Raw genomic sequence first — 21857 nt, 5'->3', positions numbered from 1 at the left:
ATGACCTTCGAAGGGAAAAGAGAAGTGAGTAGGGGAGAACGGGGTAAGTTCAGCCTGTGGGTAAACTGACCCAACCCCTGTCTCTGGGAAACAGGACGCATCAGTGGTCACATGACTCTGGATTTAGTTAGCCCGCCTCATTTCAAGCTCTCTGTCATTAACAGAAACACAAGTTGAAGTGCTAAGTAACTTTTATTCTCCAAAAATCATTTTTTGCATGCCGAAGTAAATTTTCAACATATCACGAATAATAACTAAAAACTTAAAATAATTTTAACTATATTTAAAAACATACATCAAATGTGTTGCTGAACTATCAATGTTTAAAACCATGTGAATCGTGTAGCTAGGTATTAGCCTGAATTACTAGGCTAGGTTGTTTTTAACAAAATGGTGGCTGTGGGGTAAAGTGAGCCAAACTGCTTGGGGTAAAGTGACCCAGTGATTTAGCTTACCCCACATTGAGGCACTAAAGTGTCAGAGGTAAAACGTGTTAAGTGTAGTAATACATAATGATTTTTTTGTTTTGTTTTTTAAAATATGTGTAACATTGTGGACAAGCTAGAATGCCTAAGGAATACAGCAGGAAGACAAACTGGGGCTCAACACTCCTTGAGGAGATGCAGAGAGCAGCAACCAAAGTCCAGGGTGGAAAATCCATAAGAAAAGTGGCCACAGAGAGAAATATCGACAGGTCAACCTTACACAGATTCCTAAAAAAGAAAGAGGGAGGGGAAGTGACAGTGGCTACACAGGGACAGCAAATGCAAAGAGGGTCTTCACAGAGGAGAGGGAGGAAGACCTTGCAAACCATGTGAAAAAACTGGCTGACCAATTCAATGGACTCACAGCAAAGAAATCCCGTGAACTAGCCGACGAAATGGCAGAAGAAAACAATATCCCTGTCCTGAGAGCTGGAAAGCTAACCGTTCAGCAGGTGGCGCAGAACAGATCACAATTCAACTCAGGTAAACAGTTGGTCTTGTAGCTAAACAGATTCTTAGTTATGTCCCTATTCTTTTAGGTCGAGATTGGTTCATCAACTTCAAGGAACGCTACCAAAAAAGTCAAGAGGTCAACTTACCCCCATGTGGTTCAATTTACCCTCTGAGGTGGAGCAATTTACCCCTTAGCTGGGGCAAGTTGAGCCACAAAGACCTTTTTTTTTTGACAGTTTATATTTCCATGACCAATCATTATGGATGTGTTATAATTATTTCCATTGATGTGACACATCGTGAAATTAATGTACATGTGTTGATTTCACTTCAATTTCATTTCCACTTGCCTACAGGTCAAACAATGTAAAAAGTGGCTCAGTTTACCCCACTCTCCCCTATATGTGTTTACATTAAAATCAGCTCCCCTTCCTCCTGTTAGCGGGTCATGGTGCGTTCATGGCTGCAGTAAAGGGTAGCCCCAATTAACAAAATAAGAACCAACATAATTTGTGTCAGCTTTAACTGAACTGACCCCTCCAGCTATCAAGCAATGGAACATTTGTGGTCCTAAATACAACTTTCTATGAATTTAAACTGTAAAAACCAGAAAGCTATCTCAAATGTTTTTAGAAGCGAAGTGAACTAACTCTCTCCTCTCTCCATCAGGTCATGTGATGTCCAAGGTGTCACAAAGGATGAATTGCTCTTTTTGAGATTGCGATGGTAAAATTATTCCATTATTTAAAGGGAGGGTTTTTTTAGTGGGTCTGCAAGGGAGACAGGAGGTGAAGCCTCGAAAGCACTGGGGGCCTCTGTCCGTGTGAATCGGAAAAACGATGAGGGGCTTATTAGCGGCCTGCAGAGTAGTGTAACTTGTTGGGAGTGAGTGACCAAAGCTCCAGCGACATCTCCAGCAGAGAACAGTCCGAGTCATTGTCTTACCTAATTATGGCGGATGGACTTCTTTTTGTTTCTCTTTCGGCATGCCTGTCTGATTCCCTTTCTGCCCGGCCGCTAGCTCCGACAAGCCTGAAGTGTGCTAATTAGAGAAGAAATGGTCCTAGTAATTATGTCAACTCTCATTAAAGGCGATGACAATGAGCAATATTATTTTTACGCAATGTTTTGTGTAGGAGACCCTGCTTCCAATGCTCATTAAACGGAAAACATGGCCTGGTAGCCGGGGAAGCACTCTCATGTTGGGGTTGCTGCACTGAATGGAGTGATTGCCCTGATTAAAGACCTGTTGCATCACCAAAGTTAGCTGCTGCAAACTGCTAAATGAATCATTAAAGCCAATCATCTTTGGGTTTTAAAGCTTTATTATACAACCTCACAAACTGCAAAAAACTGCAAATCATGTTTAAAATAGAACTATGAATAAATAGTGAATGTTTGATCAACAAGCTACAGAGAAATTCACTGAGAGCAAAAGCATCTCAAAGTTTACCAGAACTGTGAAGGCATCTATCTAAGAGGACATCAGGTGCACTAAGGAGCTTGGGTTTGAATGCAAAGTCTGTAAATTGTGTAGTGAAGGTCTGACCATGTTCAGACTGAAGGCAAGGTTACACTGCTGTCCAAAATTTCCTCTTGCTTGCAAATAAAGAAAGAAAAAATAACTCTGGTCACTTCTTTGGCCTCTCCAAGATGTTCAGGAACTTTCCCCTTGTCATTTCCCTGGCTGAAAAACAAAAAGACATAAAATTATACATGCTTTCAAGAAGACAAAAGACTCCGACTTGTGTCACATCTTGATAAGTTGTTAAATGAGAGAAAAACTCCAGTCCTCCACAGGATGTGTCTGCAGCTCTAACCCCCTCAGAACTGTTGTTTAGCAATGCAAAGCATGTTTTTAATATCGGCAGTGTCACACAGGGAGGCAATTTATACAAACATCTGTTCATTCAGGACATGGAAAACAACATTAAATTGAGACTAGCTACCTTGTGATCTGCCTGATTGCCGTCTCAATGTAGTGAGGTGCAGGTACTCAACACTATACGCATACATCAAAGTGTGTGTTTGTGTGTATGCAGTGCAGGAAGATGAGACACAAAATGTCTCTATTAACCTGTACTTGTTATGGATTATGGATGGTGTATGCAATAAATGACAAATAGCTGGAAATAAGAATAAGGGCAGTGCCTTAGGAGGAGAGGAGATAAAAAGGAATGAGACCTAAAAGGAGTAATAAAAAGAAACTGCAGGTTAGAGGTTTTCAGATCACAAAAAGGGTTGCATAAAAAGACCTGAAAGGTGAAAACTGTTGAATTGATTAGAGAAAGCAGTAGAAAAATCTGGATAAGACCCTCTCAAAGTTTGATATGCTGTGACAGACAAAAAACTGTGTGAATACAGTCTTCACTAGGAGACAACCACTGCTGAAGCTTCTCTGTCACAAACACACCGCTGTGGGGACTCTGCTGTAGCAGCAGCATCGGAGACTCTGGAGAGGCTGCATTCAGGTTCAGTAATTGCTCTTTGGTGTTGATAAGAGGATCAGGCTCTCGTCTCCACTGCAGCTTTCATAAGTTGCAAAGATCACCTCAGCAACTCTATTTAGTTTTAATGCTACATCGCACAAATATAAGACAGCAGAGGAGCGTGGGACGGATTGGTTTCAAACAGGCGTTAAGGAGTACAGCATCCTCCTTTATTATGCCTTCAGGAAGACTGTGATGAAGATGGCTGCTGTCTGCCTGTGCGCTGCTGTGACACAGCCCCGCCTCCCACTCCCTGCAGCGGCTAATGAAAAAGCCGGACCAGTTAGTAATTTCGACGAGTCGCCCGGTGTGGAATGATAATGGTGCATCTGGGCGTGGGGGCCACGTCACCTTGAGGTGTCCCTCATTAGGTTAAAGATGATGCTAATTGGAATGGGAAGGATTCATTTTGCACTTTGCTGTCTCTTTGAATCACCCTAAACAAAGGCATCAGGGGACCCCTGGGCATGCAAAGGGTGCTTTAGATTGAAATCAAGCCATCAAAATTAGGCGAGAGAAAGCAATTACATGTGGATGACCCTGAAGCCGCAGGTACTTTCCATGTCACTTTCTTATCAGGAGCAGTTACACCAGGAACGGGAAAGGGCAGCAGTTAATTTTTGGAATTTTTTTTTATCCCATAATGCCTCTCTCTCTCTGTGATCACTTTCTCCATCTCATGATGGGCCCAAGCTGTAAAAGAGATCAGTGAAGGCTGTGCCACTCCTCCGGAGACCCCTCGCCCCACCAAGCGTCTCATTAATTAAGGTTCACTTCAGCCTCCCCCTGCTCAGAGAGAAATATCATTCATATCATCACATTAAAGACCCCATTAAACATAAATCAGAGCTCAATTTATGATGTGTGCCTCTCTTTTTATAACAAGGAAATATGGAGGGAACTGATTGGCAAGGTGAGGGTGGGCTCTGTGTCGATGATGAAGGAAAACGAAAACATCAGCAAGTGCTCATCGTTTATGAAAGGTCTGAGAAAAAGACAGACAGACAAACAGGAACTTTTATATTAAATGATAAGCCGGTGAAAAGGTTAGTGCGAGTTACATCTATCCACTCCTTTTATGTGCACTTTCCTCACCTAAGTGCTGCTAATTTAAGAGAAACATCAAAACGTTGGAAACAAAAGTGTCTGCTGACAAATATCAAAGCTCCATGTGTCACGAGCAGACTGGATACAGTCACCAATCACAAGCAAGATGGTGAAAACAGTTGGTACTGCACAGAAACTCAGCTTCAATAGGACGGTTTTCTTTTTGAGGGATTGCAACATGTTCCCGATCTGCAACTCCACTACTATCATGTGTTGCAGTTCCATGATCATACACTGACACGTTAATACTGTTTACAATACACATGTCTGCTTTGATGCACCACAGGCTAAACCAACAGCACTCTGAGAAAACTCTGAGACTGTCAACATTCATTTAATGTAAGATGTAAATGAAAAGAGTTGTCCTAATGATACCCACAGATTACACCGCTTACACACAGCACTTTGGCTTAAATGTTTGTCCTTTTTGATTTTTTATCTTTTTTTTTCCAGTTTTTGTGTTCATTTTCATGTGGTTTTCTTTAAGAAGGGGCTGAACTTACCAAGATCCCTTATACCCCATACAGCCCCACTTAACATGATAAAGCACTTATCATTTTAACATATTTTTAGTAAAAACATATGACAATGCATATACGATGTAAATCAAGAAGTGTAACATGGCTAGCAAGATGCCTTTTTTCCTTTTATTTTAACTGAGTATCTAAAAGGCAAGGTGAAATATGTTTATTAAATACACTTTAGACACCAATGCAACTCAGTGTGCTCCACACAAATAATAAGAAACTTCAAAGAGAAGATAATGAAAACACACGCTCAAAAATAAATAAATAAAAGATTGAAATGAAGATGTCGGTCAAATGCAGAAAAATTATGTCTGACAGAGCTGAAGTAAGATGTATGAAAACACAGAAAGTTACAAAGACTTAAAGGCGCTTTTCCACATATTTGCACACTAATACACACACACACACGTTTTGTCATACAACATGGGGGATCAATACTGATTAGAGGGACTCAGAGATTTGTTTAGTTGATTAGAAAGGTCAATTACTAATTTTGCACTAAGTTAATCAGCATCTTGTTACGGCTGCCATCCATACTAAATGACACCTTATGGATCTTGCAGGCCATCTCCTTGCCCTGTTGATTTGTTGCTCTCTAATTATCATTTAGAGCCGACTGTCCTCAGATTCCATCACAGTCCGACATGCCAGGTCAGTAAACACGGCCGCGTCATGCTGTTTATAATCATTTCTCCAATAACAGACCGTCTCAACAGCAATCCATTTTTATCTGAGCCATTTGAATGATTCTGATCCATAAATAGATGCAATAAGAAGAACACAGCTTTGCCTGGTTATCATCAGGATGAGGATTGAGGGAAAGAGCAGACAGTGTGGAGCAGATGAAAGAGCAGCCAGCTGAAGGCTCCTGTACCCCAGCAGCTCCTGCATCTGCGCAGTATAATCCTCTGCATGTAGATTTGAGCCTGATTACTGCTGCTGAGGTGCATTGTAACAATGGAGATTAACCTATATCTGGAAACAGCTAAATATGCTCTGTGGCTATTTACAATGCTGCTCCAAATCAGACAGAGAGGTCTTAAAGTAGGACCAGAATCTTTCTGCAGTTTTCAGTTCTGCTTGACAAACCAGTTTCATTTGCTGGATCCCTGGAGGCTGGAATGTAAATGTAATGCTGTAACATCTTACTCTCCCCTCATTTACGGTGACTGATCTGGGTGTCATTGTCACAGCTCACTCTCACCCCCCACCACAATCCCCCTGTGTATGAAATGAGAGTAATCATCACTTCACCCCCCGAGTAACCCCCCCACCCATGCCGGCCTCTCTGGATGGCACGCTCCCTGTGAGCGGCTGGACCCCTCTTAGCTCCAAAGACAGATGACCACCTGGGTTAACTGGAGTCCTGGACCCCCACCCCGACTGCCTGGATACACTTTCATTAAGAGTAAAGAGGACTTATCTGACCCTCTCTGCCCATTGCTGCAGGCTGCTCAGCTATTACGGCCTGTAAGCTTTATTTAATGGATTTAACATCCTCTTTCACCGCCCTCCTCTCTGGGGACAAGGGAGACACAGGAGATGAAACACACGAGCAAAGAAACACTCGAAGGCGCACACACACACTCAGCCCCCTCCCCTCCCTCTCTACCGCAGCACATACACATGACGCTCATGTTTGTGTTCAAAATTCAATTACCCACTTATTGATACTTCACAGGGATATTTAAGATGCAGACACGAGCTGTGATTTCCCAGGGGAGCCACTGGTTCCTCTTTATGTCCCAACCGAGAGGGCCCACCCCTCCTTCACCACCTCCTCCTCCTCCAATGCATTTTCGCCTGGCTGACACACACACACACACTCACACACTCACACACCAAAACAAACACATCTGCACCTCCCAACCCCTGCCCCAGCCTGCGCCTGTTCAAGAGGTGTCCTTATTAATAGGCAATCAGTCAAAAATCATTCATTAAAAAGCCTAAAAGGTTTTACACCCGCGCTATGATTAGCTGGGAAAGAAAATCCAATGAATTTCTAATGCCTTTATGGAAATGAGGTGTCATTTCCGATCTGCTCAGGGAGGCGGCAGGCTGGCAGAACTGAGGAGCGGTGTGTGTGTGTGTGTGTATGTGTGTGTAAAGTCGCGCCTGCTTCTGCTTTCACACAACTCCAACACTGATGTTGCTTCAGATAAGGACAGGCGCTATCAGGCACAGCTGCACCCTGCTACACAGAGGAAAGACAGAATCTTGTCATTCTTTAACAAAAATGTGCAGAGCTGCTGAAGAACAATGGAGCCAGCACCAAAACCGCAAGAAGAAATTCTCACAGGAGCCAATTTAAGAAAACTATCAACACACACTGTATTAAAGTGGTAATAAACTAACTTTTAAAGCTAACTACCCTCAACCTTTGTTACACCTTCCTTACAACAGCTCTGTCACCTTAAAGGAGAGTTTCACAACACCACTGCCACTCATCCTAACCATGATTCACCAGAGGACAGACACAGGAGACTAGTAGAGGTGAGAAGGAGGAGAAAGAGGAGGAGGAAGGGTGGTAGCAGTGGCAGTAGGGAAGCATCCCCTGTTCCTCATTCAGCGCCTGTCAGCTCAGGCACTTCATAACGGCCCGCCCCGCGGTCAGCCCGCCTGATGGATTGATGGAGGCACATTAGCGCCAGTGGAGCCCAGTGAATGCAATCATATTCAGCAGAGGCATGCTTCTAATAGGCCAGAGATTGATCCTAAAGGTGGTGAAGAGGAGGAGGAGGAAGAGGAGGAGGAGGAAGAGGAGGAGGAGGAGGAGGGGGCGGTGGTGAATGCAAGCCCATTAGAAGCTGTCAGGGCAGGGCGACCTTCAGTCTCACCTTCACACAGGGTCAGCCTGGGGCTGTGCTGGGTGGCATCGGAGGTGCTCTGTGATGCTACATGAGGGACAACAGGTGGTCTGATACCCAGAATGCATCACACAATGTTGAAGTAACCACAATAGAAGAGCTTTCCACCACTGTAATGCTCCCTTCCTTTGTATGCTTTACATTTAAGTTCAAACTTATTAGCCTCCCTGTTAAATTTCATGTTTGTTTTTTATTCCCAAGAGCTTTAAATCTGTTACACATGGTTTCTGAAAACATAAATGCCTCTAATTAAACTAGTTTTATTTTTTTGTTTTGTTTCATAAGAAGCTTAGTTATTTGAGTTGAAGGAAGGAGGGACATACGGCTGTGACTGACAGCTCTTTGGCCAAATGTGTGCAGTACTGGGTGCTAACAGCAAGGTGAGAGAAAGTGTAACTAACACTACCTCGGGAGTTATTTCACTTTTTATAACTGACACATCAGCACTGATGGATATTTGCCATTTTACTGAGAAGTCTAATGTGTTTTGGCTACTGGAAGGTGCCAGATGCACAATGTGTCAGGGGCTATTTTAGCAAGTTCCCCACAGTTTTCCTGCCAGACAAATATCTGAGAACAAAGAAGGAAATGATCAGGAAGAATCACCATGAGTGAGTGGGCTGGGTGATAATGTTTACTTTAAGTGACTGGAGCGAGGCTGGAAGAGTGACAAATAACTGGGTAAATAAACACATCCAAGGTTGAATGAGGAGACTCATGGTCAATATGAGAAAAGCAAAGATGTTTAGACTGTGCTTTTGTGTCCCTGTTCTTCGAGGACCTATGTAATACTCTTTAAACGGCCATGGAAGGAGTTGTGTTTCGTAAAAGTAAGTGAGTCAGTTTTCAGAAGTTTGTTTTCAGTAAACCAAAATGTTGCTTTTGTGTAAAAGAACGGCCAAAGCAGGACATTAGTTTTATGTTTTCGATTGAACATTTTCCCACATGTACAGGGCCTTAATTTTGCTCTTGCATGGCCTGAAACTTCTGATTCAAAATACAAACATCTATATAAAAGTTCTGATGATAGTTCTTATTCAGACAGACTGTACGGCCTGTTGGAGTCTGGAGGAGCTGCATTCAGCTCCAACATTTAAAAAGTCAGTATCGGTGACCTCTTGCATCTCAACGTCAAAGCAAACTACATTCATACTGTTCGCTGTAAAACAGAGTACGCTAACTTGCCAAGCTTGTCTGACAGATACTCCCAAAAAGCAGCTGGTGAACAATCAGTGGAAGTACTTTGCTTTCGAAAGAATGGTAATTTACAAACGTAAGGTTCTCTTTACATAGGGGGTTAGACAACCACAGGTCTTAGATGCTAGCTGAAGAGAGCCAGCAGCGACATCACAGACACCGTCACATGTACAAACTAGAAAAGCACCCAGAGAGCGCAGACCTCCACCAAGCATATTGTGATTGTCACCAACACTTTAGTCCTACTTTAATGTTATACTCCCTTTCAGCAGACTGTCTGCTACAATTTGGTGTTGCAGGTTTGTACCATAATTTGTTTCCTGACAGTGTTGAAAATTACGATGACCCAGTACATATTTCATATTCCAGATCAAAGTATCCAGAATATTTCCAGGATCTGGATCATACTTTTACATCTGTCAGAAATTATGGTGACCTTGTCTTGTATTGTTTTGTAAAGCAATCTGACCATTTATGGTGGAGTTATATACACATATGGTGAAAACAGCCCTATCTCACAATGATAAAGCATACTTTAAAAAAAACCTAGATCCAGATGGTGATCCAGATCACCTCCAAAATTTAATCACCTCTTCCTTATCCCATATTGAACATTTCCTGAACATTTCATCAAGATCAGTTTACTACTTTTTTAAGTTATGTTGTTCACAGACAAACAGACAAACTCTCCCATAAACATAACCTCCTTGGTGGAGGTAACCAAAGATCATCCTTTACTGCTCACTCAGCTTCAGTAGGCTTGGTACATGTGATCGTGAGATATGTATGAGGTAAGATCAAAACACAATAAATATTCTTGTGATATTTAAATAATGTTGTTAGAATTATAATGGTGACAAGAAACAGGACAGGTTTTCACTTTCTTGAGGTGTGTATTTTTTTCTAATAGGGTCAAACTGGACCTAATCCTTATATCATATTTGTCCCAGACCAGTTTACAGTTATCTCAACTCGTAAAAATCTCAAGGACAGTTTTGTTCCTTAATAAAATAGATATCACCTTCAGATTTCCCCACCACAGCAGTAAGGAGCAGGTAACATTCGGTGCTGACAAGTGAATTTAGATAATGTACCGGTATCTCCTGAGAGGACAGCTCTGTCGAGAGATCGCCATCATCAGAATTAAGTCATCACTTCAAAATGTGCAAAGCCCTAAAGCTGCTGCTGTAAGCTTGACACTAAGAATCCTCTGTGATTTGTTCCAACACATTTTCAGAGAGGAAATAAAAAGAGGCCCTAATGAGGGAGCAACCTGCAGTATGAACCTTTTCTCACAGCACGTCCTCAATGTTTAAAAGTCTTCAGTAGCCTTGAGCCTACAAGTGTGACAGAGTACCATCACCAGCTCTAACAGTTTGGTGCTCTTTAACTCAGGCCCTCCAGCCTGTCCCAAAGGAACACTCAGCTTTCAATTACCTCCAATAACAGCACTTATCAGAGTCCTCAGCTCTCCCCTGAGACCACCGGCTTGATGCCCACGCTCAGCTGCTCACGACAGAGGCATTCATCACGGGGCGGAGTAACAGCTGGGGCCTGAGGAAGAGGCACGCGCCAAACCCCTCTGGGACCAGACCGGGCCAGCGTCATACAGCTATTATTGGGGGTGCTTATGGGAGGAGGGTGGGTGGGTGTTAGGTGGGGATAAAGTGTGTGTGACATCCTCCCTCATATCTATGTTAATATCTAAATGTAAGCATGGTGAAAGCAGAATGAGTAGTGCTAAGGTTTGGGGTATTAAAGAAAGTTGTAATGTTGAGACCGGGATCCTTTCTCCTCGGCCGTGTAGTGGGTGACTTCTCCCTGCCTGATTGTGCTCTGCCCATTAACCAGCTCCCTCTTTAATGGTCCACATGTTGAAGGGGGAGGGGCAGTAAATCCTGTACCCTGCCCTCGCTCCGCCGTGCCTCTGCGGAGTCTCGTTTACGGGCACTGAAGAGTGCACAAACATGATGAAAAAGTAGCTGAGATTTACAGGGCCTCCCCTGACAGCCGCGAAAAGGAGAAAATTAAACCAGAGAGCATTAAACAGGCACCCATTACAGAGCTGCCCCGACACCCGTAATAACCATCATTGTGTCCTGTCCTCCTCAAGGTACATGACATGATTGCAAAGCCTGCAGGCCTGCACACCTGTGACAGCTAACATCTTTATGCCAGGCCAGCCAGATTACATGCTGGGAGTCAGAGAGATTCAACACTTTTTCAATGAAATTAATTTGTGTCTGAGGTTGGTGCAAATACAACACATGCTACACATTCTATAGCTGCTTAATAGTCACTCTCATACAGACTTTTATAGTTGATCTGTGTCTGTTTGATATTAGTGCATCAAACCAGTGCAAGCACTAAACACCTCTCACTCTGGACTGAACTCTTTTTTGACTAAAATCTGATGATTTCTTTTCACACTTAAACAGATCCAGCGTACACATCCCCCAATTTCCACCAAAGCCTTCTCAAATTATGTTCCACATGATTGAGCTCCAACATGCAAGCTGTCTTTAGGTAGTTTACAAAGCAGTGCACTCATTTAAAGCTTTTGCTAGCAGATCATTGCGCAACAAAAGCTTTTTCCTCTCCGATTACTTTAGGCCCCTGGGTTAAGGTATGTTGAGTGAATTTAACTGACCTAGAAATGTTTATAAATTTATTTATATATTCTATTCCAATAAGAGGGGAGCTTCGCCACAATTCTTCATTGCTTGTGCGCTTTTAAACTGGAAAAAATAAAAACCCATTTTCTCAGCAAATATGAGCACTTAGCTACATCTCTCTAATCCACACTCCATAAGGATTATGACAATGGAGGCAGCCGGGAATGGATTAAAAACTAGATTTTGCATCCATCAAATGCTGGGGCACTTGTTGTAGGGGCGTGTGTGGGCAAACCATTGTCTCTTACCTTTTCCAATTTAAAAAGATTGACCCAAATCCAATTTTTAAGACCTCAGGGTGAACTTGTTCACACTGTTCAGTGAGAATAGAGAGATGATTTTATTTTTCAAAGTTTTAAATTGATTCTTAAGCTCATGTTGTCCCAGCCTGTTTTGATGTGGAAGCAGACAGGACGCTCTCTGATACAATACACATTTTGTAAAGAAAGGCCATGAGCACCATCTAGTGGAAACGTGTATAACTCAGCAGCTTATGATAAATCTGAATAATGTATTTCACAGCTGTCATCTGACCACCAGAAACCTGCAGATTAAAATGTGTTGTGACTGATCAAACAAGAATTTTTAACTGGCCCTACAAACAACCACTGTTTCTTATTGTACATCTTGTGTTTTGTGTATTTCGTGTACTCACACTCCTCTAATCCCAGTTGATAAGCCAGGTTCTGAAGTCCCTTCACCTTCTCCATCAGGTTAGCTGTGGTCAGACTGCCCAGCTCTGTAGAGAGATAACACAATAAGAACACCTGTCAGCTGCATGGTAGAAGTGATTTTAGAAAAATGTAACCCCATCTGACAGGATTATAAATGAAAACTATTTTTGTCCACAGTCACCCTGTTTTACACCAACTGTTTCAGGTATTAAGTGGTTTGACAAAATGCAAAATCAGTTCAATACATTACCTTTCAACATTTCAATATCCTCGTTCTCTAGTTCAGACATCCATTTTGGAGGGGAATTAGTGATTGGCTGAAGAAAGGAAAACATACAAGTTTATTCCAGATCTATAGATCAGGTCTATACTTTACAGTATGTCAGGCCTTTTAGTTCCATTTATCAAAGTGATCCAAAGAAAATCTCACTCACGTTTTTACAAGATGCAGCAAATTCTGCAACTCCAGGCACTATTGAGAGATTACAGGTTCATCACTATTAGGAAAACATAAACAAATTGTGACAATGAAACTGAGAAATGAGCAGGGAGAAGGCAAACTTACACTGCTCTGGCCACAGGTCTGGTGACGCTCTGTCCAACTTCTCAAAACTGAGCAAAGACGACTCAAAATCATCACCTGTCAAAACACAATAAAATGTGATTTTGTAAGTTTTAAAGTTATTTTAAAAATGCATGCATTGTAATATAATCTGACTCAAGCACTGAGATGCTAAAGGGACTATAAGTACTTCATGATTTTTTTTTCTTTTTGCTAACAGTATAAATTGGAGAATGACAATGAAAACACCAAAATCCCATAACTCAATGAACAGATCTGACCAAACAATGTCAACATTAGGTGGTGCCTTCTTTATAGATCAGCTGATCAGTATGTTAGTCATTACAAAGCAAAATAAGTAACAACATTGCTGATAATCAATAAATTCCTTCTGTTACTCTGTAAGGAGATTTGACCGTTGTGTATCATTAAATGTAAGGACGGGTGTCTATCTGTTTATATTAATGATTAGGTAAATTGAATGATTCTGTATTGACTGTTCCTTAGACAATTTAACACTTACAAAGGCACTTTAAACGTATTATATCCTAAACAAAACACCTAGTAACTAATTTCAATACGAACTGTTTCTAGTTCGCAAGTGTATCAATATTCATTTGTGGCGTAGGAGCATGTTTTAATACATTCAGTTGATAACCACGGTAACAAGCCACTGCAGGTTAAGAAAATATGATGTAAAGTTTGGTACAATGACATGTTTGTGGTAGAAAATTGCAGGAGAATAAAACAATCAGTTAAAAAGTATTGTTAAACGCAGGTGAAATTGAGACATGAAAGAGAACAGCCCGTAAACGAATAACTACTCACGATACTGTGAAACCAACCACCTAAACTATTACCCATGGGTAGACCAGGGTGAATTAACTGTTTATAAAACAGAAGAGCTAGCTTTGAGTGTTGCTGCTTACAGCTAGCAGCACACAGTTTGAGCTCTGGGGGTCGAGCTGAACGATGTGTTAAAGCTTGTTGTCTACTGTGCTTCCCTTCACACTGGACAGGCACAACATTGGGGCTAGTAGGGCTTTAGCCAACGGTTAAAACATCTCCAAACAGTTAAAATAACACGCTAACATGTGTACTGTGTCGTCCCGGGATGTTTCTGAGAGATAACGTACCATTCGCTTACGATTTAATGCTCTTTAAAAGGTCAAATCTACAATTTTTCCGTAGCATAACAGGGTAAGGAATTAGAATTTACCTCCATTTGGAGACGCCATCTTCACAATAAACACGTGACGATCTACAGCCAATGGCAGTGGCCGACGCGTTGATTTGTAGTTCGTAAACGTGCCAGCAGGGGGCCTGTTGGTTTATTGTCAAGGGGTCCAGTCTATGGTGCCAGTATTAATCAAGTGGACGCAAGAGATGGACTTGGCATAAATAACATTTACATAATAACTCTAACCTAACCTAAAAATCATAACATAGAGGCAAGTAGAGTACCTATTTTAGTCTCATTTTCCATTTTTATCCATTGAATAACTTATATTGTTTCATGTGGTGCATCAATAAAGGCCCCTGTCCATAAACAATGTAGAAATGTCTGACAGCAGGATTCTGCTTCATTCACAATGATTAACAGCTGTGTGGGTTGATTTTGGTTTCATGTCAATTCACCTTGTACATTTTTAACAAATAAAATATTTCATTATCACTTTGAAACAGAGAGAAGCCTTAATTAAAATAAATACAAGATTTTTTTTTGTGCTAAATGTAATCTTTTGGGGGTTAGATAAAATTAAACAAAGCACACAAATAGAGACAAAATAAGTGTTCTTACATTTTGGTAATGGATTGGCCTAGTAAATATTATCTAAAACCAATTGCAACTACAAAAGAAAAAAAAATTACACAGAGACTAAAAGAATACCATCATTTATTGATCCTACTGAGTTGTACAGATGACACTGTTAAAATAAGTCAGTCTTAAAATGTAAAAACCAAAGCTAGCACCTGACCTGACAGCAGTAAATAAAAACAGAGCATTTTTATTAAGACAACTGCGAACCAAAATACAGAGGCTCTGTAACTATATTAAAACAAACAAAAACAACAAGATGCAGCATTTAATGTTAAGATCTGACTTTTACCAGTTTCGATCAGGCACTAGTTTAGTTCTGTAACTCACTTACAGTAAATATATATATAAAATATGTGTCCATGATGTAAGATTAATGTGCTTCATTAAGGCAGTTTGGTAATATCAATGTCTAGATTCTCAAACTGCAAAACACTCTGGATTTAATATTGCACTGCTTCAAGGTCCTTCTTCAGAAAAGTATCCATCAAACATTATTGACGCTATAAATACCTGGACAAGAAGAAATTCTATCACATTTGCAGCCAGTACCTTATGAAAATATATTTTAATGTAAACTGTCAGGCCACATGTCTGTAAGACACATGGTTCACTTAAATAACTATATTAAGAACAATCAGCAAACATCATAAAATTAGTGTTCTTTTAAAACCAAGCAGACTAAAACTCCCAGGTGTCCAGCCACTTTAGGCCAGCCATAATGCTGCCTGGTTCATGTGCAAGAGGGCCTGTCATGCCGTAGGAGAGTGGATGAAATAGGTGGAAACTGAAAGGCAGAAGAGGGATTAGTGATTCCTATAAAATAAAAAGAAGCATCCTTAAACTCAAAAAATATCATACAACAACTGATCCAACAAATTCAACAGCAGGGTTTTCACATAAGCCCCTCAGCTAGCACCAAGAACTTTTATTCAAAACATGTATTTGTCCAGAATTTTATAGACATGTTAAATGATGATTGTAGTGAAAACAAGGATTTGAGACTTTACATTCGAGTTTCAATTCTCTTCAGTTGAATCATGGTTTCTGCATTTTTTACCTTTTAACTGAGCCATGCTAGTTGTCTGCCTTGCTTTTAGTCTACATGCTAACCTAAGCTAAGTGTCTGCTGGCTGTAACTTCATCAGACATCAGTATGGAACCAACCTACATCCAATTTTTGCCAGCACTCAATAAATACCATCTTAAAAGTAACAAGGAGAGTTTCCTTCACAGTGATTCCTAAGTAAGTCTCCTCACCTGTAAAGAACACCAAACAGAAGTCCAAACTGCCCGACTCTCTGCAGACAAACAGCAAAACGTGGGCGGAGCAGAAGATCAGTGCTCTTCAACAGAATATCTAATGTAATTCCTGTGAAAACAAAACAAACAGAAAATTTTATGTCTGACAAACAAAGCTGCTAAATCTTATTTAACACAACTAAATTCCTTAGGGAAAAAAATGTAAGAAAAGTGCTTCATCTCCAAAAGCCTAAAAATGTACTTAATAGTTGGGTCTATCGTGCCTGGAAATTACACTTTTTTTTGCATGTTCTATTGCTCTGCATTTCTAGGAAAAATTTTTTTAAAGCATCCTTTTTCTACTGAATATTTCTAAGAGACATAAACAGTGTCTTTGCTTTCTTAATTTATCAATTTATACTCACAGTTTATCTGGTTATAACTCCCCATGAATCACACAGGGTAACACCACCATGTCATTTTAAATTTCTTCACTGTGTTGAGAAAATACTTTATCTCATGTCATTTCAACACATCAGAGTGTAAAGTAGCTAAAAACACAGTGGGATTTTGCACCTGTTAGCATGCAGCTGAAGAGCATAGCAGGGAAGTAGTGGTGGTAGTAAAGAACACGGCCCATCATATAAAACGGTGCATAGTGCAAAAACCAACCGAGGAGAAGAAACCCTCCCTCTCTCTTCAGAACAAGAGCATGCTCTGAAAAACAAAGAGATCATTTTATTTATCAACTACAATCCATCAACACATCTTACGGTCGTACCACTGTTTATGACCATACCTTTTCTTTTCTGGCTCAGTGAGAATCCTCTTTGTAGGGCTATTAATGCCACTGTCACCATGATAAGGTACAGCCCTAAGGAGACCAGGTTCATCCACCAGACAACCTGACAAAAAAAAGAAAGAGTGTAAAGGAAATGTGGGTGTTGGTGGGAAAAGATAACAGCAGAGAAAACAAAGCAAGCTGAAGAGAAACTCACAGGGTTCCCCAGGAGGTAAACACGGAACTCTGTATCATTCACTCCTGAAAACCTCAATCCCTATAAACAAACAAGCAAAGTTTAAAATGCATTCTGCTTTATGAAGTTTATATCAAACTGTGCAGTTAATCATTTCATGTACCTGGTAATCAACAGGCCAGTGCCAGGGTTTGGAGTTCATCTCATTATCCTTTGGTTTCAAGCCACTGTTTCCCTAAAATGAAATTTTCACGTTAACAAATGAGTACAGTTTAAAAGTATTATTACAGTTCATGTTTGGTTTATCTTTTTTGAAATCTTGGGTCCTTACTCGTATCATAACAATGTGGGACTCCAGTAAGATCTCAAAGAAATGAGGCTTCAGCACAGACAAGCTGATGTTGGGCACTGCCATCGGAGAGAGGACAGTTATTGGTTACTGTGTGACTTCATGAAGCACAGACCAGAGGAAAACTCAAAAAAACAAAGACAAGTTTGTTCATACGTTTGGGGTTGATGTGATCTTCAATATTCCATCGAGAGCTTGGAGTCTCCTTCAAGTAGGGGCTACATGTCACCTCCACCTGTTCCCAGCCCCTGAACACAAACACAGCAAGAAGTTTTTGTCAGTTGATCATCAGGATGAATCACAATTTCAAGTCAGAAGAGAGAAAGACGGTTTTACCACTTAGGGAGAGTCTTGCCAGAGGAGTAGAGCACACAGCCGGTAGCTCGGTGCAGAAAGCGAACTTTGCTGCGCAACACCTTCACCAGATCTCCCTTTCGACCTCCACACACCTCCACCTGCCACAGGTCATTGAGGTCACCTGTGCCGTTCTGAGAGCAGATCACAGGTACAGAACAGTTCAAAGCTTTGGACACACACAGACAGTATACAACAGGGTATATGCTAAAATCCTGAGGTTGATTTCAATACCTTTTTAAGACTTTTTCAAAAACCTTTAAAAAAAGTTTTAAGACTTTATCCCAACTTTCAGTTGTTGTTGGCGTCCACTTTTTAACAGTTGTAGTTTATATTTTTACAGAAATTATAAAAGCTAAGGAGGAATAAAGCTTAAAAGAACAAATGAAGAGTGTCATTTGTTCTTTCAAGCCAGAGTCTTGTCAGAGTCTTTATGTATTTTTTTTAATTCTATTATTATTGTATTTTTCTACTGACTCCATCGATTTCTGCTGTTATCACAACAATTTTCCAGTTTGGGATTAATAAAGTAACTCTATTCTTTTCTATTCTATTCTATTTTAGAACTTTATCGGCTGAATGTTTAACGTCCCAATCAGGGGACAGTTGCAAGGAGGAAAATAAATATTTATGGATATTTTTTGGGTCAAAGCTTGAATACCTATGAAACTTAATACCTCATACAATCACTATTAAGACTTTTTAATACTTTTTAAGGGCCTTAATTTTCCCAAAATTGATTTATCAACTTTTAATACTTTTTAAGACCCCGCGGACACCCTGTACAACCACGTGCTATTATACAGGGTGAAATGTTATTCCTTTTTAACTGCAGATTCAAGCTATTTTAATACTCACAATGCCATAGCCTGTAACCTGGAAGTGTTTCTTGGTCAGAGGAGCCTCATGAAGATGAGCATGAAGGTTACGAGTTGTTCTGAAAACATGGAAAAAAACATTGTCTTTTTAACATTCATAGAACTTTGATTTGATTTACATCCAACCACTAAAACTGGACATGTAATGAAATATTTTCCATTTTTAAGCTCAGCTGTGTTGTTCTTACTCTTTGTGCTCCAGTCGAATGATGTCACCATGACGCACCAGATCAGGTACCCCAGAATGAGCTTTAAATAAGAAGAAAAATCAGCAATAATGAATGTCTTCTGACTGAATGAGGGTAATATTGTTCCTTCTAATTAGTCGTTCCCTTACTCTGGTTATGATCAGCTCTGTGAACAAGCCACAAGTTATTGTAGTCTTTGTGGAGATAGGCTGTCACCTGTATGGGAATAACAGAAAAACAGTTTTTTTATAAATCTTATCAGCTTTAAAATGAGCATATTGAACTGTTCTGGGTGTCTGACGCTGCAGACTGTGCCCTGACCTGCTGCTGCCGAGCTCCCACTCCCTCTGGGTATAAGTGCCAATGAGAGTGCAAATAACCTCCAGCAATACGGAGGTTTTTGATCGTAATTGTGGAGCCATATGCCAGGTCTGCATCAGAAGGACATCAAACAACTTCAAAACACAGTTCAGTAAATGTAAACGAATCATTTAAAGACTACATGAGCTAATTAAAGTAGCTGAGTATAACAAAGAACAATCATCCCCCTTAATAAAGGCCAGGCATGCCTCTTTGTGAACACTTTAACCCATCTGGCTGTCATCAACGCTAAGGGCATGCCTTTATTTCTCTTTGACCCCCTTTCCATGTTCTAATCATTGTTTTAGTAAACACAGCTGTGGTGTTATGTGGTTATGTGGTTGTGTCCACATGTGCTTGCAGACTCACACTCGGGCATGGAAGCATTGTGTAGATTGTTCCCAATCAGGCGCGACTGAAAGGCTGAGCTGAAGAAACCATCTCCTGGTCCACTGATGAGAAGAAACAATCACAATTACCAACACAATGTGTAAATGTCATCAAACACTGTTAACTCAATATATCACACAGACACACCTTTTGTTCAGTACAACAAAGTGGACTGCAAATATTGTCACATAACAGAGGAGGGGAAGCAGGATGAGTCCAACAACCCGAGCAAAGAAGTGCTTTGCTATTTCCACCTGGAGACAGAGATAAACAAGATGAGAGAAGCTGGAAAGATAAAAGTTAAACAGACATCAGCTCTTTCAAATTCTGATTACCAGAGAGAGGCTTAGATCCCCAAACAGTCTCCAGAGATCCCCGGCTGTGTTCAGCCCCACCAGCAGGATGACAAACAGACCAACAAACTTTACCCCCAATGCACCAGCAAGACTGAAACCTGTGAGGGTCAGCCAGAGCCACCAGGACGCAGTAAAAGGCCTGAAAATACCAGCAACTGGGTTATTAACCTTCAATACACTGGTTTATTCACTGTTTTTAGATGATAAAATAATACCTTAAACAACACAGTCTGTCTACCTGTATCTCTGCAGGTTAAACTTCACCATGCTCAGCACGGCTGCCATGATGAAAAACATGAGTATAGGGTCCAGAAGGATGTACTGGGAAATGGTGATACAGCCAGTGTCTGTCAGGAAGAGTCAAGTGAAATCATCCAAAACTGATTATGTTTGTTTTACAGGACATGGGCATGCTGCCAGGTATTCTAAGCTACGCAACTTCTTTGAACAATGACATTTTTACTCACCAAATATAAGAAGGATTGCAGTGATAAAAGCAGCAGAGCGAGACCGAGACAGGTCAAGCACTATGAGGTAGGCAAAGATCGGAAGAAAGGAGCCCAATACAGCGCAAAACTGTAAGAAACATGACAGAAAATACAGCATTGTTCCTTTAATGTTGCAGCTAATACCACATATTAGAGTAACCTTAAATCTATTTGTTAAGAGTTTAAAAAGTGTATTACCCCTCTCATCCCCCAGTAGTTGTGGTGCTCATATTTATCTCCTGGCTTAATAAAAGGAAAGGTGCCATCATAACCGGTCATGTAACCAGCAAGGCCTATCAGCATCTGCAACAAGGTAAAGAAAGGAGTAAATATTCATATCTTCACTGAGGAAGCCTGAGCTTCACTCAAATGATCATGTGCCATCTCACCTTTCCAAGAGGAGGATGAACATCAAAAAAGAAGGTCCTGTTGATGTAGAAGCTTCCCATCTTTCCAAAGTGTGTCTCATCCCAGCTGAAACACCAAACCCTCATGTTAGTATCCTGCACACTAAAAAGAACAAAGATCTATGTACTCAGGGAAATGTTGCTCACCACACATGAGGGGGCTCTGTTATTTTGTAGAGGCGTGTGGAGAAAGACAACCCCACCACCAACATCAGAAACACCCTGCTTGATGGCTCATCACTGAGCTGTCCTCTGGCTTTAAACTTGGATGATGTCCCGTTTGAGGAGTTAGTGTCATCTTCTGACATGAGTCCAGCGGTGTGGCTGATAGTATCCTTTGATAAAGTAGTGCGTTGGTTTTGGTAGGTGGGGGAGGTATTCCTGTTTCGTAGGGTTGGAATGTCCCCTGGTTTGTTCCCCTGCTTTACACATTCTTCATTTGCCATCAGGAAGTAAAACTTGCAATTTAATTATTAAATCTCTCTAAACTAGTTTAAAATGATTTTCGGTTGCACTACCTTATGACATGAATTAAAAAGCTAGGTAGTATATCAAGTATTGATGCTTATGGCATACTATTTGTTATTCAAACAGTTTTTGAGTTATTAATACGATTTTTCACTGACTGAAGCACCTGGTGTCAGCCCTTAGTACTGACTGGTCAAACTAGCTGGACTGACGCTGAATGTCGCACATTATTATAAATATCGTAAATATTTCTACATGGTCACCAAGCTATTGGAATACTTATCGATAACGTACTTATCCACGCTCGTTAGTTTCTATCAGATCATCCATTCGACAACCAATGACGGCAGTCCAACCTGCAGCACACGACACGCTGATAACGAGGTCTATCGCATCAAAACACCGAGTTATCAATGAAAACTTTATATTAGCAGCTCAGCCACAGCACGAGAGGTAGTGATAGGTGTCGAAACACGTATGAAGCGAAGGGGATTCTGGGAGGTGTAGTCCACTGTTTTATTCACACGGGCATGGGATTGCGATGG

General features: G+C 40.8%; 2 protein-coding genes across 2 annotated transcripts; both read right to left on the bottom strand.

Annotated features, from left to right (window-relative positions):
• Nucleotides 1–1633: 1633 nt before the first annotated feature.
• lin52 (lin-52 DREAM MuvB core complex component) lies at nt 1634–14324 on the bottom strand. Its single transcript, XM_074692158.1, has 6 exons — nt 14256–14324; nt 13040–13114; nt 12909–12946; nt 12725–12791; nt 12456–12539; nt 1634–2625 (listed from the first exon to the last, which is right to left on the bottom strand). The coding sequence occupies exons 1-6, from the start codon at nt 14272–14274 to the stop codon at nt 2570–2572; spliced, it is 339 nt and encodes a 112-aa protein (XP_074548259.1). The 5' UTR covers nt 14275–14324; the 3' UTR covers nt 1634–2569.
• A 608-nt stretch (nt 14325–14932) lies between these two features.
• pomt2 (protein-O-mannosyltransferase 2) lies at nt 14933–21786 on the bottom strand. Its single transcript, XM_074692843.1, has 21 exons — nt 20992–21786; nt 20827–20911; nt 20636–20740; nt 20417–20525; nt 20188–20296; nt 19929–20088; nt 19741–19847; nt 19573–19655; nt 19165–19274; nt 18993–19059; nt 18844–18904; nt 18636–18714; nt 17760–17911; nt 17580–17671; nt 17406–17482; nt 17238–17309; nt 17096–17155; nt 16897–17002; nt 16674–16814; nt 16116–16227; nt 14933–15642 (listed from the first exon to the last, which is right to left on the bottom strand). Exons 1-21 carry the CDS (start codon nt 21288–21290, stop codon nt 15537–15539), a joined length of 2292 nt encoding a protein of 763 aa, XP_074548944.1. The 5' UTR covers nt 21291–21786; the 3' UTR covers nt 14933–15536.
• Between the last annotated feature and the right edge of the window lie 71 nt (nt 21787–21857).

The sequence above is a fragment of the Halichoeres trimaculatus genome, unplaced genomic scaffold, assembly GCF_033239565.1.
Source record: "Halichoeres trimaculatus isolate MK-OKI-2021-1 unplaced genomic scaffold, fHalTri1.1 fHalTri1_scaffold_17, whole genome shotgun sequence".
NCBI classification, from domain to species: domain Eukaryota; kingdom Metazoa; phylum Chordata; class Actinopteri; order Labriformes; family Labridae; genus Halichoeres; species Halichoeres trimaculatus.
The sequence above is the reverse complement of the archived record's forward strand: the minus strand, read 5'-3'. Positions and strand labels throughout refer to the sequence as shown.